At 40.4% G+C, this 26,909-nt stretch overlaps 4 protein-coding genes across 5 annotated transcripts; 2 read left to right on the forward strand and 2 right to left on the reverse strand.

Moving 5' to 3' along the window:
* Positions 1 to 315: 315 nt before the first annotated feature.
* LOC135596952 (phospholipase D zeta 1-like) lies at positions 316 to 10,972 on the reverse strand. Of its 2 annotated transcripts, XM_065089267.1 has the most exons (9): positions 10,616 to 10,972; positions 8,492 to 8,593; positions 7,943 to 8,052; positions 6,600 to 6,741; positions 5,618 to 5,789; positions 2,628 to 2,778; positions 2,369 to 2,499; positions 1,925 to 1,990; positions 316 to 838 (listed from the first exon to the last, which is right to left on the reverse strand). In XM_065089267.1, the coding sequence occupies exons 1-5, from the start codon at positions 10,835 to 10,837 to the stop codon at positions 5,745 to 5,747; spliced, it is 621 nt and encodes a 206-aa protein (XP_064945339.1). In that variant the 5' UTR covers positions 10,838 to 10,972; the 3' UTR covers positions 316 to 838; positions 1,925 to 1,990; positions 2,369 to 2,499; positions 2,628 to 2,778; positions 5,618 to 5,744. The 2 variants fall into 2 exon arrangements, with proteins under 2 accessions (XP_064945339.1, XP_064945338.1); XM_065089266.1 differs by lacking the exons at positions 5,618 to 5,789; positions 6,600 to 6,741; positions 7,943 to 8,052; positions 8,492 to 8,593; positions 10,616 to 10,972 and having other exon boundaries at positions 2,628 to 3,978.
* Positions 10,973 to 15,439: 4,467 nt separating this feature from the next.
* Positions 15,440 to 16,333, reverse strand: LOC103970464 (uncharacterized). The gene is made up of 2 exons (XM_009384244.3): positions 16,180 to 16,333; positions 15,440 to 16,076 (listed from the first exon to the last, which is right to left on the reverse strand). The coding sequence occupies exons 1-2, from the start codon at positions 16,330 to 16,332 to the stop codon at positions 15,639 to 15,641; spliced, it is 591 nt and encodes a 196-aa protein (XP_009382519.2). The 5' UTR covers position 16,333; the 3' UTR covers positions 15,440 to 15,638.
* Positions 16,334 to 20,713: 4,380 nt separating this feature from the next.
* LOC103970897 (RING-H2 finger protein ATL39-like) lies at positions 20,714 to 21,184 on the forward strand. The gene has a single exon (XM_009384815.2). The coding sequence runs from the start codon at positions 20,714 to 20,716 to the stop codon at positions 21,182 to 21,184; it is 471 nt and encodes a 156-aa protein (XP_009383090.2).
* A 3,029-nt stretch (positions 21,185 to 24,213) lies between these two features.
* Positions 24,214 to 24,648, forward strand: LOC135596390 (RING-H2 finger protein ATL17-like). Its single transcript, XM_065088448.1, has one exon. The coding sequence runs from the start codon at positions 24,214 to 24,216 to the stop codon at positions 24,646 to 24,648; it is 435 nt and encodes a 144-aa protein (XP_064944520.1).
* Positions 24,649 to 26,909: the final 2,261 nt, after the last annotated feature.

Below are 26,909 nucleotides of genomic sequence, written 5' to 3' on the forward strand. Positions count from 1 at the left end.
AATGTTCTTGTTTAGATTTATGTTAGTGTAAAATTTGATAAAACCTTTATCACTCAAACCTAATGGAAGATCTATGTGAGCAATCATACCATTTTTCCCCAAAAAAAGTTAGAAAACTCAGATGCACAGTTTCCAAATGTTGTAGAAAAATTTCAATATATATAATGAGGTATTTGAAAAAAAAAAAAAAAAAAAAGTAACATGAAGACCGGATGCCAGCATACACAATTTCCATAAAAAATGAGGAAACGTCGATTAAGAACAAAAAACTCTTTTTTATTTTCGCTAGAAACGAATAAACGAATCAACGAATCATTATGTTTTGCTCCTTCAAGGAGCCTCACCTTTTTTATTCTTTTATATTGTTACAAATGCTTGACATGTTCATTAACATCAATGTGGTTGTGTAATAATGCATGTGCACAACCTTCAATTTTACAAACATATACTGCTTAGTGGAACACTCGAGATGCTTAGAATTCACCTTTGATGAAACCCGGCCTCAGATCCTCGTTGCACATGTGCAAAATCCAAAGGAAAAGAAACAAGGTGACCTCTCACTGACTGTACTCTCTCCATTGGATCCGTGTTTTTGATGTCTCCATTCTGATAGGCCTCCAGCTTCTCGAGAGCAATTCCTAAATCGATGGTTGTATGCCCAATTTTCTCCTTGCAGTAGTTGGTGCTTTGCCGGAAAGCAGATCTGAAGATATTTGATGTTGTCCAAAAGAAAGTAGCATGAAATATAATAGGAAAGCTGAAGCATAAAATAGTACCTGGAGTGGATAGGATCATTGGGGACACATGAAAAGACATCACGGTAGATCGTGGTGTTAGTCTGCCAAAGAAACAGAATTCATTACCTCTCATTGAAATAAAGCAAAACAACTCAGATGATAAGCAGATATAGGCACCATGGCATATGCATTCTTTAGACTCCATAAGGAATTGCTTGATGAAATTGAGTTTCAGGATTGTCATTTCAGGGCACATGGGTACATGCTAATAGCGTCACAGTACATGTATGTTGTGCCAAATGCCACCCTCCATTTGCAGGGTTGCACGAGCCAAAATTTGGGTTGGTCATGTGTCAGCATGATTGGCACATTTGAGCACTGCATAGCGTGTTAAGTCTGGACCATACTCTATGCATGTCAAACCTTGCCAAACAGCATGACAGTCAATCTTGACTTGTTCAAGAGATAAATCACTTATTCTATAAAGAAATTTCATGAGGAATGCTTGTTTCAAATGCTGTCTCACTTGTCACAAAAAGACCAAGCCAAAAACTGATGTATGTTCAAAAAATTGCTAGTTGGCTATCCGGATATACTTGCGTCGCATCAACATTAAGCAATTTTAAACACATCCACTTCTGCGTAAATGCATCCAACACTTTTGGCAACAAGACTTGGTGACATCTTGTAAATAAGTGAACAAGCATAATGAAGATGAAACACTGCTAAATGTATGGTCATCTCAAACAAATTTCGGAACAAAAGCACCAAGCACATTAAGTTGTATACATTTATAGCTATTATCTCCCAGAACCACCAGTAGTAGCTAGCATGATTTCTTTTGGCTTAAGATATTAATAATGTAGAATGATGAAAGGTTCAGTATTGCTTTTTAAATATTGCAATGTTAAGAAGAAAAAGAAAACTTTCCTGTCATGACAAGAGAAGGATTGAAATTCAAGCATCATCAAACGCAAACCAAAGATGATTGTTCTACACTTGTTTGACTATAATATATTGAGGTGGAAGGAAAATATTCTGCACAAATGATAATTAATCTTGGAAATTGGAATAATATAAGATGACTTCTGGATGATGAGCAAAGGTAATCAATATGTTTTGAGAAAAGAAATGGAGTGAACTACCACTAAAAAAAAGGGTTCTACTCAAGGTTTTGGTTTCCTCACCTTAGCAGTCGCCATCCGGATGTCCCTGTATGTTGCATCGGCGACAGGATCCTGAATCTGATTGATCTGTCAAGAAGCAAATCATAAACTTCAAAAACAAAACACAAGAACTGATAAGCATGTAGGATGTTTCTATTCAATTTTATGTGTCAGACACATCTTCCAATATTGACCAGATGCATCTGTCCTCACAGTGAAGTTTCTATTTAAGAAGTTATCTTCAAACCAGATACATCTTCCTTGTGGCGCACAATTAAAAGGAGCTCACTGTAAGATATATGTGGATATTACGATGTAGTTTGGTGTCAGATAGGAACACTCAAAGATATGGTCTCATTATGATATGACTTGGGATGCAACTACATATCTTGAAACCAGAGCACTAAAATTGCTCAGAATCAGAGCCAAAGAAAAAGTTATGAATGGCATCCAAAGTTTACAAACCTGTCCAACACGGGACCCAGGTGTTCCAGCCACAGTGAGAGGCGAAGACTACGAGAAAAATTTCCAGCTTTCCATGATTGTCCATCCATAAGTGATTCAACAAATTCTTTATCTTCTATAAGCACATCGATCTGAGCAAATAAAGGCATGCCACCATCAAAAGGGAATGAAATCAATGTTAAAAAGCAATTAACCATATACAACGAAATAATGTCCTAGCATAAAAACATCAATAAGTTAAAAGGCAGGAGGCACAGACCCGACTAACTGAAACAAGCTCCAGCAACATCATTTTTGACAGTTGGATGCCTGAAACCCACTTAAACATAAAGCTCAACATCATGGACATCCATGGCATAATTATCTTTTATTATACATTTTTGTATAACTTACTGCTGTCTGCTGGTACTCTACAAGAAGGGGAAAGTTTCAGCATAACCTACTAGCAATAGGAATGCCTCCAAATCATATGACATCCATCAATCACATCATAGAAATAAAGCTACTAATTTTTAATGGAAAATAAACCTACTAGCAATAGGTAAATTATGTTTGTCCTTCAAGAGCCACCATGCAAAAGGTAAAACAGAACAAACAACAATCTATTAAACATTCATCTTTTACTACTCGAATTATATGAACATGAACAAGAAACAAACTACAGAGTATTCATCATACATTACCACAAGAAAAGTACATTGTTGATTAAAACTAAAAAAATTGTTCAAGGCATGTTCTCAATGAAAATAGTAAAGTTACAGAATTAGGACAATCTAGGTAACATAATATCACTAGCATTTTTCTCTAAACATTATTTTTTTTTAAGTATAGAAAGTCAAATAAATCTTGGAATCTCTTGATCCTAGCAAGCTTCTATCATTTATATTAGCTGAACCAACCAATGCAACTTGATCATCAACTATCATCAATTTTCTGTGCACATATACCTGAGAGAAACAAATGCCATTAACAGAAATATCAAGCAATAATATATCTCAGAAAAAAGGAAAAAGATCATGCAAAATAGAAAACATCCCTTATGCAACTACAGGTCATAAAACAGAAAATTCACTTCTATAAGAAACAATTGCATGGTAGAATGTCTATGCAGATCAAGGACACCATGCAGGAAAGGTTTGATGACAAATAGATCAATAGTTGAAGCATGAACAAAGGCACCTCGAGCAAATAGATCTTATACTTCATAACTCCAGCATGTTCTCCCATACAAACACAAGGAAAGGAGACACAACTATACTGACCATTCATTTTTTTGCAGTAAATTCAACCATTAGCACGCATGACACAGGTCATTGTGCCGCTCTCCCTCGACGATACCGATCGGTCGCCGCCCTCCCTCGCCGGATGCCGCAGATGAGATGTCGCCTCCTCCTCGTCTGAGGCAATGAGGCCTCGACATCGTCGGTGACTTCTCATCCGCGCGAGGAGAAGAAGCCTCGGCGACGTCGTGGGGAAAAGAAACCGAGCGTCGTCGGGAGAAGGAAACCTCGGTTTCTTCTCCCCACGCAGGTAGAAACACTAGGCGACGTCGCCTCGCCGCCCTATTTTGCGTGGGGAGAAGAAACTTCTCCCACACAAGCAGTATATATATATATATATATATATATATATATATATATATATATATATATATATACACACTGAACAGTTCGCCAGAATGTACCACTCGATATACTCGTACCATACCATACCGAGCTGAACTTGAAACTCCGGTACGGTACGAAATTACAAACCTTGCTTCTAACTATTTTGAGTTGAATAACATGTTGATCCACGAGTCTCCCATGCAAGGTGACTCCAAAAATGTTAGTTATTTAACAGCAAGGTTTGCTAAACTGGCTGGTCCAATATAGCTTGGCAGTATTTACCGTCTGATCTAGGACCAGATCACAAATCACCCTAACAAGGCAGTTTGATCACATTCTAATAAATAATATTAATTTTCCCTTATAGTTATGGTTCGGAGCATCCTGATCTCTCGTGCTTGCAACAAGGTCCGAACAGCTGCCACTCACCTTTGTCGCCACTAGCCGCCTGTGGTTCTGCTCCGGTACGCTTCCTCCTCCTCCTCCATCTTCTTCCTCAGCTTCTTTCTTCTTTTGCTTCCATCTTCCTCTTCTTCCTTATTTCTCTTTTCTTTCTTCTTTTTCTTCCTCCACCTTTTTCTTCTTCCTTCTTCGTTTGCTTTCTCAACCCTTGTTCCTCCTGTCCTCTCCCTGCCCCAAAGATTTTCCAATACATACCAGCGTACCAACACACGGTACAGTATGCTAAATGGATTGGATTGGTCTGGTCATGAACCGACACAGGTCCAGTTACTGAAACTGCAAACCTTGTTTAATAGTTCGAGTTTTTGTTAGTTTGGCAATTGTAGATGTATATGGAAAGTCTTTTGATTTCCATCATAGCAAGCTTACTGCCTAGTCACCTGATTCCTACTGAACTATTTCTTTTTCTTTCCACCCAAAATCACATCATTCGCTCCCCTCTTTCACTTGGTCTCTCTCAAAAGTCTCTTCATCTCTCTCAGTCTCTTTCAAACATTTAAATCTTGACAAACCAAGGTTCAAACTCAAGAAAAACATCAAGTTTCTCCTCTACTAGGTAACTGCAAAGCCTACAATCAAAATTAGTTGTTAGTTCTGTTATTCAAACTTTTCGTACCATTTTGTATATTAGGATCATGATTTAATGCTTAGATCAAAGCCCTAGCCCCCGATCGAGTCATTTCCTCTTTAACTTTTCCACTATGGTACCAGATCCACGCAAGTCTAGCATAAATCTACTTCAAATACATGTAACCTTCAAAACATGTAATTACTAGAAATACTAGTAACAAAATCAAGGTAAAAAAAATTCAAAGAGCTCTGGTAAATATAAAATCATCAAACATATTGTAATTTGAGAATTGAATGAGGTAGCCAACCTGACAAAGTTTAAAGCATGAGTTTATCTAAAATGAAGTTACATCCAATTTTATGTAGACTATCGTGGTTCAATTTTCAGTTTGAACCATTTTAGGGGTTGTGGGACATGGCGACAACAACTTGCAGGCCATTTCAATTGAGACTGCATCTATAATAATGTGATCAATAACAATATAAATCTTAGTATATGTAGAGAAAATCAACAGCTTTATTCTATAAATATAGAAGTACAATTTGTATATTATGATAATATTTTTAAAAATAATCAAACTTTCTAAATTGGCAAGATCATAGAAAATACCTTTCACCAGCTCTCATGATAACAACAAAACAAATGGCAGGAACAACAACTTCTATCATCATCGCTCTTTTTAATTTTTGGTAAATGTCTCACTGTAACATAATCTTCTTTTAGCTTAGGTCCATACTCAGACAAAAACGATTAGCCTTGAGACCTCCAAGAACTTGCAAACCTGCAACAGATGCTGAAAAATTAGTATAATATAATGGTGAGCAAGATCTATTCCATCTAAATAAAATCATGTTCATCAGATATCCAATTGAAGGATGTTGGCTTTATCAAAGAAAATAAAATGTTGTCAGCAAATAAAATTACACTTACTATAGTATCCAACCAATGGTGTAAGCTATACACCATGGTTTGTGATACTGTACCGTACCGCTCGGTATGGGCCGTACATACCAGTCCAATAGAGGACCGGTACGAACGGTATATCGGTACACTTTAGTATACCATATGTTGATACAACTCAATACGTACCGTACCGATAGTTGATTGGTACACCGGTATAATATGGTATTCAAAACCTTGAGACACACACACACACAAACACATATATGTATATGTACATATATATATATTTATGTATACATATATATATATATATATATATATATATATATATATACATACATACATATATATATATATATATTTATATATCTATTCAGAACCTTGACACACACACACACACACAAACACATATATGTATGTATACATACATATATATATATAATATCTATGTATGTGTGTGTGTGTGTGTGCAACTTGCAAAAGTATATGATATGGGTAACTGACATATGAAGTCATAATGAATATAGTTTGATGATGCTTCACAAGTCTTCCACATATCCAATAAAAGCTTGGAATTTTCACAAGTCTTTCACATATCCAATAAGAGCTTGGAATTTTTAACCCATTAACAAGGATAATTTGGCCATGAGTTCCTGTTAATCCATAAGATGATTGGAAGAGTCAATACCTCTTGAGAATTTACAATATCAAAGCTCCCCAGAAAATGATTCAGATACCCTTGCATAGCCACTTTTGCCCTGTCAGAAACAGAATGCTGTCTCCCCAGTGATGGCCGGATTATTGGCAGTGCAGCACTAGAAGGTATATCTCTGCACAAAGATTTAATAGCATCAGCAAAGCACTAACAAAGGCAACAGTTGGCAGATACCACAATTTCTTGGATTAACAGAAAAATAATTAATCAATTTCAGTTAGATCCAATACACAACTATGCATTTGAGTGGACACCATTAAATATGTTATCATTGGAAAATTTTGCATGCAAGATAAATTATGGCAAACTCAAGCATGCCACAATCAACCTGCAGTAAAACTATGAAAAGTTGAACAACAACCAAGTATTACATTAGCCATAGGTGTTCAAGAGTGACTTTTCATATGCTATTGATATACATGCACATAAAAAGAAAGAGAAGTTTTTGGCAAGAAGAGGTACTGAAAATCAAGAACAGTAAAATATCAAAAATAAAATGGACCAATGTGCTAAAGGAGAGAAAGCATGCAAAAATTAAAACCATCTTTAAATATCTGGTTAATGAGTAATGACTAATAAAAAGATCATCCAGAGTAACTAGCGCAAGCTTTGGTGCATGTGTGTCTGTGATAAAAGTGCATCCTTTCTTTACGAAGGCATTGAACCTTCAATAAGTACAATTATTACTTGCACCAACAAAATGTAACACTAGAAAATACATATTACCTAATTTAAGTAGGCAATATTTTAACAGAGTTTTCATGGAGTAGAACAATGAACATAATTGGGATTTCGATAGACACAAATAAAAAAGGATCAAGGAGGTAGGCCAAGTTTATAATATATGTACATTAAGAGTAATATCTGGATTTTAGGATGCAATGCAGGTAAAAAATTTTGCTCTCCTCAAACTTATAGGGCAAGCTTGTATGTATTAAATCTTATTCAAAACAAATGGGTGGAACAAGAATTCAGATTTTCTAAAAGCAGGTACCGCATTTGTAATCATTCAAAACAAGGATGTAACAAGCAACAAAAAAGTAAATTAGACTAAGTAAATTTTTGTAGTGACATTTGCTAATATACTGGACATGAATCAAATTGCAATAATCTATTTAGATGGCATCAAGCCTTCAAGAAAGACATTTCAACTTTTCAAGTGCATCCAACTGTATTTAAGATCACAGTTTCCCCTAACAAGATGAAATATTATCCATCATCAAGTACAATAACATCACTCATTTGTTGCTTCTTGTACATATATGTCATTTGAGGCTAATACAATGGGCACTGAGATTGGGAATGCCAACAACCACCTGCTTTTAGCAGACAAGTTCTCCTCTTGTGCTAAAGTAACAGGCTTATCATCTTGCACAATAGGCGTGACACGCTCACCAAGACCAAGATTTTGGAGCCACTCTTTGACCTTCATTAAAGCATATATGAAAGATTCACATTAAATTCACTTAAGCAGATATAAATAAGTGGACTAAAGTGCTTTTCTAATGCGTCACAAGTGCTTAAGTCTATATTCAACTGATCGATAAATATTGAATTGGGATATGGAGAGAAAAAAACATACTCAAATTAGATACAGAGACACAATAGAAAATGTATATTAGAAAATATTATGAAATGTTTTTTGAGATCACTAGCTTAAAACACAGGTAGAAACTGAAACTCGGCTTTAAAATAAGTGAAACTTTGTATATCATGGCTTATTGCCAAATTTTGTTTTTATACTTTATCTCTAACTTTATCATGAATTTCTGCTACCTTTTTCCTTAGTTCCCAAGGACCAGTGAGGAAACATATTGGACATGGAGTATATTATTCAAGAAGTAGCATGCACCCCCTGGACTCACCTGTTCCTGCTTCTCATGAAGTTCTTCAATAAATGCACGCTTCTCCAAAGTAAGATGTAGGCATAATACTTGTGAGGCTTTCTTTACTAAGCGCCATTTGAACTGACAAATAAAATTGCCGAGGCTGAGTTCATGATGATTTTTAGATCAAAATTTAAATTTGGGGAGTGCCTATGAATATAAAACCATTCCCGCCAACATCACACAATATATGGAACAACATGAAAAATCAAGTCCGGTATCATTGAACAGTCACAGCATGCAAACAACAGACCTTTTAATTTCAACAACAGTATTCTCCAATAATTTTCAACAACAAAGCTGATAGTACCCAACCACTAAATGAGGACGACATGCATGAACCCATTCCAGAAGCAAAATTTTGTTCTGATCGAGAGTGCAAATTTGTATATAACTTAATTCAGTGTGCTAAATGCATCTGATACTTGACTAGTTCTATCCATATTTTAAAAAAATGAGAAAGTGACAAAAGATATTATTGCCAAAATTAAATAATAATAAAATTATTCTTGTTAAAATTGAATGGTAAAAAACACTATAACAGAAGATATCAAGAAATAAATTGACTTCTGCAATATGTTTGGTATACCTTCAAACGCAGAAAAAATACTGACCAAGAACAAAATGAGGTTTCATAGCCTAAGGTGACTTCAACATGTCCAACGAAACTATCAATGCAGATTAAGCCAAAAAAAAAAGGGTCAGTATCACAAGAAAACGAGATGTAGAACTAAGTCCAACCAAATTATCTCCTTCTGAATGTAGGAGAAGGGAGACTGGGAGAGATCCAAGCTAGTAGGCATATTGGTCTTAATTGAACCTAGCCTCTAGGGCAGCAGGAACTGCTTCCTTCTTGTACATATACAAGTGGTAAATCACCCTTACCACACACGCACTCTCTCTCTCTCTCTGGTCCCAATATCTCACTGTTTCTTATTTGACTGATATTAGTTATGCCAAGTGAGCTGTAAAAAACACAAAGAACCCTTTGTTAGAAACAGTAAGAAATGATATGTGGTCATTGACGTAATGGTGAGAAAAGGTCTGTCTACTTGGCCCGAAAACCTGGGAACAATAATGGTTCACTGTTAATTTCTTGTCACTATATTAAAATAGATGAGTAGCACTATCTGTAAAGTATCATCAATTGTGTAAGTGGATTTAATATTCAAATTGGCCGGCAAACAATGATATTGTTCTTTTTCTAAGAAGGTATACTTTTAGGATCAGCCTAGAACTTTGGTATCCTGGATAAATCAGTTTAGTAATCATAAAAATGGGTTTCCATTCTAGAACCATACTATTCTACAAATTCTATGGTAAATCCAATAATATAAGATCATAACTCTGCAGTATGTTCCACCCACATGATACACTACTTAACTGCTCCCAAGCTATAAATAGACTTTAAAAGAATTTTTAGTATCACTTTGAAATAAACCAGGTATATCTACATAAAAGATGTAACAAATCTGGCAATCTTACATGCAATTGTAATGTACGTAATACCAAAATGAAAAATCCAGATTTCAATCCTCCGGTTCTTTCGATTTGACAGGAATTTTGTCATATAATTTATTGCTGACCTACAATTCATTCCAGTGTAGTACGAGTGAAAGTTAAGAATATCTGTATAAGCAGGAAAAGGATGTTAATTTATTCATGATTCATGAGGGGCAAAACACCATCCTCAAGCCAATAGAAAGTGAAACAAGATAGGGCAGAACCATTAAGAAAATGCGAATATTATCTTGCATAAAGAAGAGGCGCAAACAACTTTAGCGCGATGCATCGCAGATGTAACAATTAGGCATGCCTATATGTATATTTTCTAATTCCACTAGCAGACTAGTTTTCTCGCTCCGCAGCACTAATCGAGAAATCCCTCACGTCATCCGCCCAACAAAAATACCGTCAAGCCCCACCACGATAATGAAATAAAAGAAGCAACTTCGAAAAACATCAGACTAACCAAATTGGTACCGAATCATCCGAAAGTCATGAGTTCACTGGAATTTACAGCTAAAAACAAGCAAGTTACGACCTTTTCAAAACAGAAAAGACACCCAACTCGAGGAATTCCAAGAGAAGAACGGATTAGACCTGCTTGTAACGGAATTCGACGGTGTAGGAGAGGAGCATGGGGCTGATGTCTCTGGCGTCGGGCCGGGACACAGATACGATGTCCGCCTTGGGCAATTCGTCAAAGATCCGCGGGTGTTCCTGCAGCCGGAAGGAACGCGACGACGGCACTGCGATAGGCGGTTCGGACTGCATCTTCACGTACCGGTGGTCCCCTTCCAGCGACAACTGATCGGAGGGCATCCTCGGGTGGAGCAGACTGCCAATACAGAGCGATAAGGAGGGGTTCTACAGCGAGGACACACAGCAAAGAGTTCGAAAACACGGGCCTCCACTTTTCCCCCTTCGAATTTTGCGGGCTTAAAATAGAACGTCTACAGATCTGCCGAAACATCCTGTGTTATATATATATATATATATATATATATATATTCTTAAAAAAATATCCCAAATTATATATATAACTCTCATAATTCTTACCTACATTTGTTTCTCAGGAATGACAAAAATAATAAAATTAGGACGATAATCCTTAACTATATTTGTTCCTCACGAAAATCGATGACGAAACGAGTAAAATTAGAACGATGAATAGAATAAGAGGGGGTGAGATGTCACTTAGTGACGGGGATAGAAATGACAAGACATTTTGATAATGACGGAAGAGGAGCGATGAGGGCAAAAGCAATAACGACCAAGGCACACGATTTGTCCTCTTTTATATCACCTTAACAGAGGGATCAACGAGCAAGGGTGAGCTCTCCCTCTCCCCTTACTCGTATATCCTTACCCTCATGGTCTTCGATCACATCCATCCTTTACTAAGATTAATGATAAAAAAGAAATTGAGGGGGACCATATGAGAATGATAAGATTATTCGATAATAACGATGGACGATAATGAGTAGGAGTAGTGGGATGAAGGTGATGATTGAGACAGGCCTAATATTACTTTGGGTGAAGGGGGGCATCGGCGATGACCGGCGAGATGAAGGTCAAGAGGGCAATGTCATATTTAAGAGAAAAAATAAAAAAGGTACTCTATCAAAATTTTTAAAAAAATAATTTTTTTCAAGAAATTATATATATATATATGAGGACAAATATTAAAGAATGATGTATGATGCACCCAATTGTTGTGAGGATATTTTCCTTTTATATTTAGTGAGTCTGGGATCATTGTTAATCAGAGTTGAGATTAAGAGTGGGACTGCTTAAATTTGTAGGACATGTCATTAATTGGTTATCTGTTGTGCTAAAATGCCAAATTTTGGTGGGGAAATAAACTTGTGATTTATAATATCTCGCTTTTACTCCAAAATAATCTATTTTGATCCAAGAGTACAAATAGATGAAGCAAAGGGTATCAAAAGCTTATGACCTATGGCGATACGAATGAGATGGTTCGGTAAAGGGAATGATGCTATAATAAAATCTAATATAAATAACCCAATTAAAAACCCCAAGCTAACTAGTGGGATCATGTGCTGCCAAAATTGTATACAAAGGTCTTACATTTTAAAGGTTGACGAAAGTTAGGTCAACGATCTCTCGATCTCTTTTATATCTCTCGGATTATTTGATTATTTTCGCATCTGTTCACGATTTTTAGTTTTGATACCGATAAGGGATCATTTGGTTGGTCGGTCATTAGTACGGCCCGTAGACTCACGAAGAATTATCTGCTTTAAACATGTGAACTCCAAAAAGCGTGAGGGTAAGAGAGACCCGACGAAGTTATGAGCCTTTGGTTCCCATGCTCCTCAACCAATGTGAGAGTAACTGGTCTTATCAATGCTCCCTCTCATAGGGAAGCCAAGGGCTTATAACCGAGATGCACGGCTCCAGAGTGAGTTTGCTCGGTCAAAGTACAGGCATCGGGCCCTCCTTCTAGCGCCAATCTAATAAGGGATAATTTGATCGATCGACCATTGGTGCAGCTCGTAGGTTCGCAAGGAATAATCCACTTTGAGCAATGAGGGTACTCGCACGATTTTATCCTTTCGAAGCATGTGAGCTCCAAAAAGTAACTTTGAGGATATGGGAGACCCGGTGAACTTATGAATCCTTGGTTCTTATACTCCTCAACCAATGTGAGACTAACTTGTGTTATCATTGCTCCCTCCCATATGGGTGCCAAGGGGTTATAATCGAGGTGCATGGCTCGAGAGTAAGTTTGCTCAGACAAGGTACAGGCATCGGGCTCTCCTTCTAGTGCCAATCTAATAAGGGACAATTTGGTCGATCGGCCATTGGTGCAGCTCGTAGGCTCGCGAGGAATTATCAGCAATATGTGTACTCACATGGTTTTATCCTTTCGAAGCATATGAGCTCCAAAAAGTGCCTCTAAGGGTAAGAGAGACCCAGTAAACTTATGAGTCCTTGGCTCCCATACTCCTTAACTAATGTGAGACTAACTGGTCTTATCATTGCTCCCTCCCATATGGGTACCAAAGGCTTATAACCGAGGTGCACGACTTGGGAGTGAGTTTGCTCAACCAAGGTACAAGCATCGGGCCCTCCTTCTAGCACCAATCTAATAAGGGATAATTTGGTCGGTCGACCATTGGTGTAGTTCGTAAGCTCGCGAGGAATTATTCGCTTTGAGCAATGAGCGTATTCACATGATTTTATCCTTTCAGAGCATGTGAGCTCCAAAAGGCGCCTTTGAGGGTAAGGTCATTTAATCCCAATATTAGTTGAGAAGTATGAGAATCAAGAGCTCATAAGTCCACCAGGTCTCTCTTATCTTTAGAAGTATCTTCTACAACTCACATGTTCCAAAAAAATAAAATCATACGGTATACCCATCGCCCAAAACAAACAATCAAATATTTATACAAATAATTTCCTGTAATTTTGGCTGGATAAGGGTTGTCGATGATGTTATGATGTATGAATTTGTTGTTGTTTAATTCTAATAATGATCTATTCTTAAACTAAAGGATCGATTAATTAAGTTAGCAAAAAGTTTGAGAGGTTAACTCGGAGTCTTACCAAAACAAAAAAAAAGACTCAGATACATCCTTCTCTCCTCTTACAACTGTTGGATGCATCATCCAACCGTTGGATTTAAGGTTTCGGTCTCACTAATCTCGAACACCGTCTTGGATCACTAAATGTGATGGTGTTCAAGGTATATTCTACAGCAGATTGCCTCCATTTTCGCCCAGATCAAGGTATAACCTACAGCATCCATGACGACTTATTCTCGTCTCATCCGAGCTACCGATCCATGGCGGTCAAAACTTGGTGCAGTGTCCTTATTACATCAGTGTGAGGAAGCGTCGTCAGAGGTTTCAGACGTCGGAAAAATGAAGTCTCATATCTGTACGGGAGATTTTGATGGATTTCTGTATACCTTTCAGCGTTGTAAACGTCTCTTCCTTCTGCTGTTTTGGGTCCTGTAGTTGGCACCGACCAACCCAGGCTCATTTATTTCCTTTGACGAGAGAACCCTCGTTTCGGTCAACGTGCTTTGCCTGCCTGCGCCTGTCGGTAGAAGTTGACGGTCATCTACGTGGAAGGCAGGAAGGTGACATGGATGTACTCGTTCCATTAATTTTTAATAATATATTTTTATAAAAATAAATTCCGCAAAAAAAAAATCATTAATTTCCCGTTTTTCCTATTAGCACCTTTATTTTATTTATTCTATTAAAAAAAAACCCTTAACCATTGTCTCGTTAACGTGATGAAACCTTACTTGCCCTTGTTGTCACTTGCCATGCCACCACTAGCACGCCCCTCACCTACACCCTCTAGTTTAAGTGCGACGTCGATCGCTCAACATTCCTCCGGTTATCACTATAGTGGTCGTTGAACTTTGCAATTGTAATAAGATAAATGCTCTTGGATATCCATCGTCATGATCATCCTCGTCACTAATCTCCCCTCTTGATAGCAAACCCAACCTTGTCATCACTGTAGCATTGTTGACCTATGCATTTGTTGGCTATGGTGTGTGTGATATTTTTCATGTACTTCAATGTCCCTAGCACAAGCCTCAATCGCTTTATCATATATAAAGCTATAAACAAGATATTGGATGTAATGCTTGTATATGATAATATTTGCCCTTTATAAAATTCGTGTAATAATAAGATACATTTCCGAGTAAAGAGAAAAACTTAAAGCTGATGAGATTTCTTGGCTTGCAAGGACTTGTTAGTGGGATTGCTTTACCAGAGAGACAGGTAATCTCGTAAGCTTGTCGCTGTTAAATATAACACGATCATTGATTACAGATCATAACCCAAACACAAGACGATGCTACTTTTGTTTAGCGCACGCCTCTTGTCGACAACGCGCCCATAACGACTCCAATCTCTTACTTACACTTCGTCGTCCATCATATACATTTCTATTATTCAAGTCCAAAAGCCTGCCATGCCATGCCATGTCCGACTTCTCTTGTGACGTGATACTGGAAAGACGGACACATCATTAACGCACTTGCACTTGCAGAACGCGATATGGCGTATGAATTACTCGAATAATTCAACCCCTGTTTTTTTTCTTATTTTTCTCACTTTTTTTTTGTTGAATAATACATATATATACCTCTCTTTTTTGCAATAAAACATATAAATATAATATAATGGCATTATGTCAAAAACAAAAAAACACTCAGAAACTGCCAAATTGCAACGCCTTCGCATCGCGCCGAACCAAACACGAGCTTAGTTAGTTATAAGGGCGATTAATGACCGAACAACGTTGCGATCACGGCGATGGTTGCGCTCACTCGAGGTGAGAATAACGTCCGTCTCACCGCACTCATTGATGGTCCCAGTTCTTCTCACATCAAAGAGATTAAACGCGAGGTCGAGAAGAAAGACCATGGAAAGGGAAAAGCTACCATCGATTCCGAGGAGAAGCAACATTAAGATAAAAAGCTAGCCTTTTTGCGAGCCTTCGCCTTTCCGATTGGGTATGGAAAATGCAATCTTTGTTACGAGGTCTACCACCAGGAGGCCCACAGAAGGAGAGCCTGACAGGGCAAAAGCAAAAAGGAGGAGGCGCACGGCTGCTGCGGACCCATTCAGGTGACGAGGTAGATGGGCATCGCCGGTGGGACCGCGGCGTGGGTCGAGGCGCGGCGGCCGTCGACGAAGCTGAGGTCCCTGAGGCTGAGGTAGGCAAGCCCCGCCGCGTCAGCGCCGACCTCCGCCGCCGTAAGCGGGCCGGAGCTCGGGCGGCTGGTGCGGCGCCCCCCGCCGCAGCTCTCCGTCGCGTATATGGGTCCCGAGACCGCCGACCGGTGGGCGTTGTGGGGCCGCTGCTGCGAGCGGCGCTGCTCGTCGGCTTCGGAGCTGACCTTGGGACGCCTCCAGAAGAGGAAGGCGGACTTCCACCAACCGCGGCGGCGCTTCTTGGACTTGGCGTCGTCTTTGGAGATGGGCTTCTGGAGCTTGCAGTGGAGGGAGTCGAGCGGGCGCGGGTCACTGCGCTTCGAGTGCCGCCGTGCCTCCTCCAGCACCTTCTCCTCAGGGCAGGCAAAGCACACACCCATCAAAAACACGCCGGCGAAGAAAGAGTCAATGCAACGAAAGCAGAGGAAGGAGGCAGCAGCGCGTTCATACCTGGAAGTAGTCCATCTGGGGATCGAAGCCGTAGTCGCTGTAGTGGTTGGCCTCCGGCGTCATCGGAAAAACTGGAAACTTGTTCATCTTGCTTCCTCCCAAGGGAGACGAAGAGGCGCAAGGCGAAGGGCTTCCGAAACCCCCGTGTCTCATTTAAGGCAGGAAGGTCGCATGAACGCCCTTACGATCGACGTTATTTACCTAAAAGCCACCGTTGTCGGACCCGTTGCAGGGTTCGTCCCGCTTGTAGGAGAATCGGGAAACGCTATGTGTGGGTGGAACCGTACCTCACTTGCGAGGTTGATAGCAAAGACATGGCCAGTGAACGAAAAATTACCATCGGTGCTCTCTGTGGGGCCCGGCCATCTCATGGGCCCGGTTTGACTCCCTGAGCGGTGGTACATTGACCACTGTATACAATGGATCATACCCAACAATCTTAACAAATGGAAGACTGTTCTTAATATTTATTTTGGACATAAATAGATAGATAGAAGTTTCAAGGCGTGGAAGAGAGGGGAGGGGAGGGGAGGGGAGGCAACATTGCATGCCATGCCTGGCATAATAATAAGTGCAGTGGCACCTCCACGCACACCTTTTAATTCCCTTGGTCTGCATGCATTCATTGTCGCATGCGTTTGTGCATGAGAACAAGATTGGTGCGTCCACTTGAGAGGGCCCTAAGAGAGAGTCCCTTTCTCGTGACCTACCAACTTACAATAACCTTAGCTTAGCAGACCTATGTTTACATGCAACATTGCTTCTCTCTCTAACTGAAGGTAAAATTTATCGCTCCTTAGTTGCGTGGGTCGCTGAGATAGATCTCTCATTACTGTTTGTGATGAGGGCAAGAGGAAGGGAGGGGGGGAACGTGGGATGGCTTTGAGCCTTTTGTCCCACCGTATGTCATTATCTCTGCAATCTCAGATGTGTTGGGGTATTAGATGTCATGTCCCTGTTGTCGTTATGATAGCGTCTACCATGTCGTAGCATGATGAGATCCATGTTTTAACCATCAACTGAGATGTTTCACTTGAACGAGTAGCAACGAAGAAGAATAAACAAATAAAGGAGAATTAGGTTGGATGTTCGGAACATGAATGAACACTTGATCATACATCTTCACTTTCTTTTGCAACTTTCTAATTATCGTCGTCCATCTTTGATCATTAAATCTTAATAATACAATAGATGATAAATAAACGATAACTACTTCAGAAGCTAAACCTCACGCTTGCTTTGGACAATCTAAGTTTATAATAGATTTTACGATCCCAATTAATTGGTTAAGAGATACTCAGGTTCTAATTAAGTTTATCGGTCAGTATAAAAGAAGTCCACCTATGTTAAGATATTTTAGGAGATGACTTTGATATGATAGACTTTCTTAATTATCTTTCTTCAACTTTCTGCTCTTGCATATATATATAGACAAGAATTTTTAGAGATAATAAGATCATATATTTCTTCTCTAACCTTCCAATAAATCCCTACTCCATCAATTATCGTGGTCCTAAAAATAGAAAGAGACAAGAATAAGAGTTTAGTTTAGATTTACGATATATCCAATATTTCTTATTGATTATCATGTTCAAGAGTTACTTAACTTTTGTTTTCGACTTACCATACTTTTGATTACAATCATAGTATAATCTTTTTTTTTGCTTACACTATGGGCTCATTTCATTCTCCTCTTCCTTCTTTCGCCCATACATTCTCTCTTTATTCCTATTCCTCCACCACCTCTTCTTCTTCTTTTCTCTTCTACGTTATCCTTTTCCTTCTTAGGCTTCTTTCTCCTCTTCCTCTACGTCTCCTTTTTCTTTCTCTTTTTATTCTTCATCCATCACTCCTTACTCTGTTTCTCTAAACATCGATATGTATTAGTGTTTCATATATTGATATATATACTAATCTGAGTAAATTACTAAAACTATCCAACACCTAAAGCGATGATCCTTGCCTGTCCTACCGATAATATTAGATCTATGTATGATTTTTATACGCATGTGATCTATAATCTTGTAACCAAATCCAGAGATGATGCTGGCGACGAATAAAAATCTTAGATTGGTGTCTCTTCTCTTCGTCTCGGTTGTCTCTTCGAGGCCTCAAAGCTCTGCAGCAAGTTTCCACTACGGCCCAGTCAATCAATCCCCAACCCGGATTGCCCCAACATGACATAGTTTAATCCTTAGCTGAAGTCGTGATGATGTCAAGCGGAGAGTTCGACTCACATTTTCGAGCAAGCCCACGTCGACGACTTGCTCTACTACCAATCTCGCGTTTGACGACGTATCGGTACATGAATGGCGTATCTGATGGTCGCCACTTCCCATCCGTAGGGCAGCGTCCTCACTGTTCAATGACACGTCGGCTGCCAGTCAGTTGACCAAAAAAACCTACTGTGGTCTCTTGCTCTTATACACGACAAAATAGATGCTCCGAATCTATACTAAAATAAGAAAAGAAAACATATGTATCCATGTCGTCCAAGAAAAAAGAAATGGATTGTGGCACCCCCATGTGATGCGCTTCAGCTGCGCACAACCCTAGATAGAAGAGAAGAGCCAGAATCCACGCGTGGGCCATGTATGGCCTGAGGTCAGACAGTTTGGCTTGCCTCGTCAAGATCGGCATCTGCATCTATTCTTCTTCCTCCTTCTTCTCCTCCTCCACCACGTCAACTACACCGTCCTCCTGTTGCAGAGGAAGATGGCAAGCTTCAGCGGAGCAAGCCTGAGTAGCGCTCCCCCTACGACTGCTGCAGGCTCTCCCAGCTGGCTCAACCGTGGCCGCGGCCACGTCTTGTACCCTCTTCTCGCCATCCTCTGCGTCGTCCTCATCCTTCTCTTGTGCCATTACATGTGCCGGATCATTTGCAGCTGGAAGTCTCTGCGCTTGAATGAAACCTCCACGGTCGGCCCTCCCCATGGAGCCAGCTCAGCTCGAAACGCCCGACCTAATCCCGCGACGCTTGCGTCGCTACCGATCTTTGTGTTCTCGATGGATGGCGACGAGAAGCTGGAGTGCAGTGTGTGCTTAGCGGAGTTCAAACAAGCGGAGAGAGGGCGGCTCCTTCCAAGATGCAACCATAGGTTCCATGCCGACTGCATCGATACGTGGTTGCAGTCGCACTCCACCTGCCCCATCTGCCGCTCGGCCATCGAAACTACAGCTCCCGACTTGGAGGACGCAGTATGATCGATGCTTCGCCTCTATTCAGAGTGAATTGATGTTAGAAGAAGCAGAAGATCTTGAACAAGGTTTTGAGATTGGTCTTGTAGCTTAAGATGTTGTATACGCCGTATCTATTCTATCTGATATATACAGATCCTGCATGATAAATGAAACCTCGTCGTCGTTGCTGCATGCATCAGCTTGTGTTTCGCATGAATCAGTCTCCGATACGTGCATATTGTTCTACTTGTGTTTGCTGATACATGCATTAACCCATGGCTGTGTTCCACTAATTGTTTCATTTCTTTGGTTGAATACTGTAAGACATCTCCAAAACCTCTTCCTCTACATTCGTGCGCATAGAAGAACACACACCAATACATGCTTATAGTTGATGAAATTCTTGACACAGCTGATTCAGAATCAAACTCCTGACACTTTGATCTTGCAATTCTTAAATGTTGTGAACTGATATATTTGATCAGATCATTGTGCTATACTGTACTGGGTTACAATGAACAAAGAGTCAAAAGAAAACTAGAGAGATACAACTTGATCGTACAAATCACATTTATCATTTGATAAGGCCTTTGGCAGAATGAATCCAAATAAGCAGTGTAGTTATTATCTAATGGAGAAGGATTCAGATTCATCCTATGCTGGTACATAGCACCGGATCTAATTTATTCGTCTGTAGTGCTGAGTCATAGAATGAACTAATACCCCACCGGGGTGCCTTTTTAAATGTTATCACTTGACATAGTATGACTGCGAGAAAGAAATGGAGTTGGTGCATCCCAAAGTCAGAACATCGAACGGTGATTATTGTCTTGATCAAACCTTCCAAGAATGGTGTATTATATATATATATATATATATATATATATATATATATATATATATATATATATATATATAATGGAATACCTCCATACTTCGAAATAAGAGCGTGTAGGAATCCTGTGCGTTCTTTCATGTAGGTTAAAACGTTCACCGAGGTAGCACCATAAGAAACAGAACATTGACTCTAATATTCTCCATCACAAACTCAAAAGACGATAAGGATGACAAGGAAGCTTCAAACATTCTCCTGCTAGCGAACATAATTAACTTAGTACTGTAGCATGAATAATCTACTTAGATCATAATGCATGAGAGAGAGAGAGAGAGAGAGAGAGAGAGAGAGAGAGCAGAAACATTCAAAACTTGACATTTTTATGTAGCCCAACGAAAAAGGACTCGCTGACTTCTGTGTTGGGATGCATTCCTTGCAAACGAGAATTTGCTGGCATCTGCATATAATTTATTAAGCTAATCGACCATCTTCCATAATAAAACAATGTCAGCGGCAACTATGAGGAGTCATCAAAGCAAGCTGCAGGATTCCTCTTCCCCTGAGCAAGAGGAACTGAGGAAGTCTATGGCGAAAGATTTCGGCGTCGTCTTCATACTGTGCCTCATTGCAGTGATGGCGCTATCTGCTTTCTGCATCCCCTGCGTCCTGAGTTCCTTGAAGGAGTGGTGGGCTCGTTGGCGGAATCGCGGAACCACCACGAACGATAACATCTCCGGATCTGTGACCACCGCCGCCCCTTCTCCCTATGGCCTCGACCCGGAGCTGCTCTCAGTACTGATGCCCGCTCACATCTATTCGGCGGCCGCCACCCGCGAGAAGCAACAGTGCGCTGTGTGCATAACGGAGCTTCGGGACGGAGACGAGGTGCGTCACCTGGCCAGGTGTCTACATCTTTTCCATGTGGACTGCATCGACGTGTGGTTGAGGTCTCACACGAGCTGCCCGGTTTGCCGGGCCATGGCGTTGTAAGGTCTCGTTGTCGCATGAACAAATCGTCGATCACCACCACCTCATACGATTGTTTCGTGGACGCCCTCAATTACCTTCATACGTACCGAAACTTTCCTACTCGTCCGACTCTACCTTTTAGTTTAGCTTAGAGATGTCAATTCATAATCAGACCAGATTTGATCGAGGAATATGATAATTTTTATATAATTTCCAAAAAATCAATTGGGATTGCGACGACGAAGGTCTCATTTCGGGGTAAAGGAGTAGCACTAGAACTCAATTACTTGCTAATGCACTTTGCGGTAGAACAAATGCATACAATTACTACTAGGCAAGTGCGCTTTAGGGTAAAGAAAACATGAATATGGAACTCTAACATGTCTATCAAAACCATTACTATTCTCACCATATTGTTTAGTATTTTTTGGTCGTTTATTACTTCATGAGACACTTGATTCTTGTGATATGAGAGGTTGAATTGCAAGAGCATGTCCTACGCTTCCAAACTATGCAGTCTAGCATTTGGAAGCTACAACTGTTCCAAACGACGTTCTTAATTTCCAATGATTCTTTTGACTACTTAAATGAGATCTACAACATGCTGTCAGCTTCAGCTCTCAATGGTCAGTAGTCGATTGTGCTACGTAGGTTAAGACATTGAGAATAGAAGAAATAAGTACAGTGATCCTTCATTAGTGCCTCATAGAGGAAAACAAAAGAACACAAGGCATCACTGTCTGAATCATATTTCAGAAAGTATCAAGTTTGTGCTTATGTAAATTACGTTAATGAGAACAAATGAAGCTTTACCTCTTCAAAGCCCAATTCTGGATATAATTGGTTGTTTGAAGTCATGTAGATAGTACATGTTAGGTCAATTCAAAATTGATTGTCTACTCGGATATTGATTTGGAGTTAATCTAGACATTCTTCCATGTTCATCTCATTTCAATCTTGACCAATGACTTTTTTATCTAACTCTGTGAATATCAATCCTTGCAAAACTATGACAATATCACTTTGATAAATATCTCATTCGATGTTTAAGTTAGTCTGGAGTTCGAAGAGTTCGGACGAGACTTGAGAGTAGTATTCAAGAGTGTTTAGCGAACATATCTAGAGAGCCTTTTTATAATAGACTCTCTGGATCGTTATTCCTATGATCGAGGTCAATCATGGGGGATTGTACATTTATCTCGAACTCAATTGTGTTAATGTCATACTAAATTCAGGATATAGTTGATAACAGTCAAGATCTATTGTATTTCATTTCTATCAATAGTAACGTCTTACTGATTCCCTCGACCATGTTATTGTGGTATAATTGTCATCCTCGTGCAAATCATGTGTTGGTCACAGGACACTAAGGTGTCATAATGTGATATGAGATATGAATTATATGATGTTAAGATATTGATCAAGGTGTCGACATATGATACTAAGATGTCGACATATGATACTGAGATATCGATCAACGTGTTAACCAAAGTGTCCGCCACCTATATGCTTTGAATGGTGAGAGATGACCTCAAATGATTCCGAGTTGTACTGTCCTTTGAATCTAGTCATCTTCTACTTACATCTTCCACCCCTTGTCTGAGCTCTTCCGTCTCCAATACTTCAAACATCCATCTTTTGGCCCAATATGGGAGATCACCATAACACCGTCGCCATCATAATATTGGCCATTAATGTTTGCAGCTATCTTCTGATATGGCATCCTTGCTTGGGTCTGTCACTCCATGAAGAACTGTCGGAAGAACAAGATCACCACCTGGTCATTCCGCGGGAGGCCGTCATTGTAGCGGCCGAGTCCCGCCACCACCACACCGTTGCCTCGTGGGCTCAGCCGCAAAAGGATCTCGTGCAGACGTGGGAGGGAAGAATGACTGCGCTGTGCGTCTAAAGGAGTTCGACGACGGCGTGATGGTGCGGCGCCTCCCACTGCTTCCATGTTCGGTGCATCGACGACAGGCACTTGAGTTCATGCGCCTCTTGACCTCTTTGTAGAGCTACTGTTGATCCTCCATAGTTAAGTGTCTAAAATCTGGCTGCATGTGGAGTCTTCACTCCGTTGGCAAAGTAGGTGCTTCGAAATATCATGTTTTTGTGGACCTTCCATGCCGAGTCTCTCGGCTGCATCTACCACATCGTTCACCTTCTTCAGGGTGAGATCTTCTCGATGAGATATTTGCAATTATTTCTTTGGGTTTTCCCCCTTTCTTCTATCCCAAAAGAAAATTGTTTTGTGGGTAGACGATTCCCCTATACCAACCCAATAATTAATGGGGGCAGGTTCATCATGACCGGCTTCACAGGGATATGAAACCCACGAAGCAGGGTATATCTATCGTTGCTGACGTGTCAAGCCCCAATAGGATCGCAGAGTGGAGACCACGAAGGCCGTGGCCCACGCCAACAATGAAATCGATGGAGAACCTTATCTTCGAGTTTTTATATGTCACGAGGATGAAAGGCGGACGGTTCCCACGTCAATGGTTTGGCGTCAACGTTACGGAGTCTTATACAACGACACGAAGGCGGAAGGTTCCATGTTGCAACATTGAGGACAAGCTTTAATCTTGGATTCTCCTGTACTGCGTGTGACTCCTCTTCGTCCCCATCTCGTCGCTAGTGGAGTTGCTTTCTAAGTTCATTAATGACCCCTCATGTCATCACCGGACTTGTTGATTCTTCTCCTACCAAACATGTATATATGTATATATATACATGATTAACAAGTTAGGATTAGGATTTTATTAGTAGCTAACACCAGGAATTGCACCACTTAACATCACATCCGCAGGACCACCCAACGACCGATGAGGTGGGAATTAACCAAGGTGAATTGGCATAGGGTTTGATTAATTGCGGGTGATATTAAATACCAGGTGGGCTTGGCAAGTTAATTGACATGCAGCAACACATTCACAAGGTCAAGCAGCAAGTCTTCTCTCCTCTGGTGATGCTCAACAACTCTATAAACAAACATCATCTCGGGGTCTCCCAGAAACCACCAGTCTGCTCTGAATGGTGGCTGCCAAGGAATGCCTGCTCTCTTCTTGATCATCTTGTGGATCTTCTGCACGGTCATATTGCTTGCCATCTCGTACTCCTGCCTCAGATCCACATGTGATCCTCCGCCCGGCGACCGGACTGCAGCTGCTGCCACCAGTACCGCCGCCGCCACCTCCAGGCTGCGGAGCTCTAGCACCGCAGCCAACACCAGCAGGACAGCCGGCGGTGGCGCCGGTCGGGATGTCCTCTCGGCGCTGCCGGTCTTCGCCTACTCGACGGCGCAGAAGAAGCTCAACTGCTCGGTGTGCCTGATGGATCTCAAGGAGGGGGAGAAGGGGCGGTTCCTCCCCAGATGTCTGCATGTTTTCCATGTGGATTGCATAGATATGTGGCTGGCTACTCACTTGGACTGCCCCGTCTGCCGAGCTTCGGTTGATCCTGAAGCTCCTGAACTTGCGGTCTGAGGTTTTGGCCTCCAAGAATTCTGGTTTTCTCACTGTAAACGTCCTCAGATTGCCAATACTGTAAGAACATCATGCAGGAATACAGAAGATTTGATCGAGACATGGGAGTAGCTTTCTTTCCATATAAATTTCTTTCCTTCTTCTTCTTCTTCTTCTTCTTATTCATCCGTATGTTTCTTGTAAGAGGTCTCCTCCTCTTTAGCAAGGGGAAGAACTCTTACCGACACTGATTTTGTTTATTTTCCATATATTTCTTTTGCAATCTATTTCAATGCTTGGTTGTGATGGATGGAATAGAGAATTAGCTGGGTGGTCCAAAACTCTTAATACAACTTTGATTCTGACCGGCTATGGGACTATGTCCTTGTGGTGGTCTTGACGCCCAAACCTGATATGGATTGACCAAAATATCTTAATTTTTGGCTTGCAAGGCTGGAATCCTCGTTCTCTCTTTGCTCCATGAGGACTATGAATAGACAAAGGACAGAACTTGATGATGGCTAAAATATTCTAAATTATATAATTATATATATATATATATTCTGAAAAATATGTTTTTTTTTTTTTTTCATTTGGTTTCTTATTTTCCTCTAATATCCTAAATATCCTTCTTACGCTTTCAGCAAATCAAATTCCATTTATAGTCTGTACATCGGTCCAATATGATGAATTGATCTACACGTTATAAAATAATTTACTTGAGAAATGGTCCGAACAAGACAACTGTGCAGATCAATCTGTCGAGTTGGTCCATAGAGCGTGGACGCGAATTATTTTATTGAAAGATGAGAGAGCCATTTAGTGTATTAAAAAAAAAAAGGGAGCAAATGAAAATTTTGAAATGGGAGATATCATTCGAAAAAAAATATAAAAAAGTTTTGCTTAAAATTGATATATATATATATATATATATATATATATATATATATATATATTTCTTAAAAAAATTTAATTTTGAGAATTTCTCATAGAATGCACCAGCTTTAAAAAAGTTTACAAAACACTCCTTTTTTCTATAAATGACTATTTGCCCTTGGTCTAGACTTATTGTTGTCTTCGTCTTGCACTATCCTTGTCGTGCTTGCTTACGATCTTCATGTGAGGAAGGAGGGGATGTGATGGTTATCATTATCTTTATGAACCCTACAGAACATTGTTGGACGCATGCGGAGGCGATGATGTATCCGACAAGATTCATAGAGGTGGTAATGGCGAGACCCAATAGGTGGGCAGGTGGGAGGTGGCCTCGTGCGAATTGGAGGAGGGTGGCTAGGTTTGGGCTTAGGTTTGTAGGCCCTCACATGAGGGTTACAAGTGATGATGACAAGAGCTACATGTAGCAAGCCCTCACGCAAGGGGTGCGAGCAGTGATGGTGGCTCCCACACCCTCTCCTTTCTTGTATAAGGGTTGTAGACGAGATATGCAAGGGGTGAGGCTAGTGGAGGCAATGACGGGTCCAATGGAGGTAGAGGCAAAATGATATTTTTTATGCAGCAAAGAGCGCTTATAGGAAATTCTTAAAGTTTGGGGCTTTTTTTTAAAAAAATTATATATATATATATATTAAAATTTTTAAATAATGCTCTAACATTGAGATATTCTTATAGAGTGTCCCTTTTAAAAAAATAATAATTTTACCTTTATTGTCCACTAACCTTTGCCTAACTCTTGGTTGCGCCTTCGCCCTATTAACGCCCTTAACCTCCCCCTTTACCCCTTAATCTCGAATAATTGCCCATTGCTCGTGGCATAGGTGCAGTTGTGCATAGAGGCCTCACCCTCATTAGACTCCAGTAGTTGCCTCTATTGCTTGTAGGCCCCCTCACGCCATCACAAGCCTCCTCGCTATCGACCACTGGCGAGGAGGGCGAGCGGATGGCCCATGCACCCTTACTATCAATCATATGGGTGGAAGGAGGGAGGGGAAGTTGAACTTCTTCATCGTCACCCATAGGCCCCTTCTCACACCATCGACCATGGGCGAGAAAAGAGAAGGGGTGGCCTATGCAACCTCGTCATCGCTCACAAGGGAGGAAGGAGAGGGACACTCTCATCATTTCCTGTAGGCTCCCCTCATCGTCAATCGCGGGTGAGAAAGGAGGGGGTGTGACTAATGGGGTCTGCAAAGGTATGGGCAATACGATGAGGCGAGGGCATCTATGGATCTAATCAAGGCAGAGGAAAATGATATTTTCACATGACCAACGGTGCTCTACCAGAATTTTTTAAAATTGGAGCGCTACATGAGAATTTCTTAAAG

This window comes from Musa acuminata, chromosome BXJ1-11 (genome assembly GCF_036884655.1).
Source record: "Musa acuminata AAA Group cultivar baxijiao chromosome BXJ1-11, Cavendish_Baxijiao_AAA, whole genome shotgun sequence".
NCBI lineage: Eukaryota > Viridiplantae > Streptophyta > Magnoliopsida > Zingiberales > Musaceae > Musa > Musa acuminata.

What these genes read in the sequence shown, in the direction of transcription:
- LOC135596952 (XM_065089266.1), bottom strand. Translation starts at nt 2,726, where the DNA reads ATGCCATGGATGTCCATGATGTTGAGCTTTATGTTTAAGTGGGTTTCA. An exon ending in AGCTTGTTTCAGTTAGTCGG is followed by an intron (nt 2,500 to 2,627) that starts GTCTGTGCCTCC and finishes TTATTTGCTCAG; the next exon opens with ATCGATGTGCTTATAGAAGA. An exon ending in CTGGGTCCCGTGTTGGACAG is followed by an intron (nt 1,991 to 2,368) that starts GTTTGTAAACTT and finishes GCTTCTTGACAG; the next exon opens with ATCAATCAGATTCAGGATCC.
- LOC103970464 (XM_009384244.3), bottom strand. Translation starts at nt 16,332, where the DNA reads ATGAGACACGGGGGTTTCGGAAGCCCTTCGCCTTGCGCCTCTTCGTCT. An exon ending in CCCAGATGGACTACTTCCAG is followed by an intron (nt 16,077 to 16,179) that starts GTATGAACGCGC and finishes CCTGAGGAGAAG; the next exon opens with GTGCTGGAGGAGGCACGGCG.
- LOC103970897 (XM_009384815.2), top strand. Translation starts at nt 20,714, where the DNA reads ATGAGGAGTCATCAAAGCAAGCTGCAGGATTCCTCTTCCCCTGAGCAA.
- LOC135596390 (XM_065088448.1), top strand. Translation starts at nt 24,214, where the DNA reads ATGCCTGCTCTCTTCTTGATCATCTTGTGGATCTTCTGCACGGTCATA.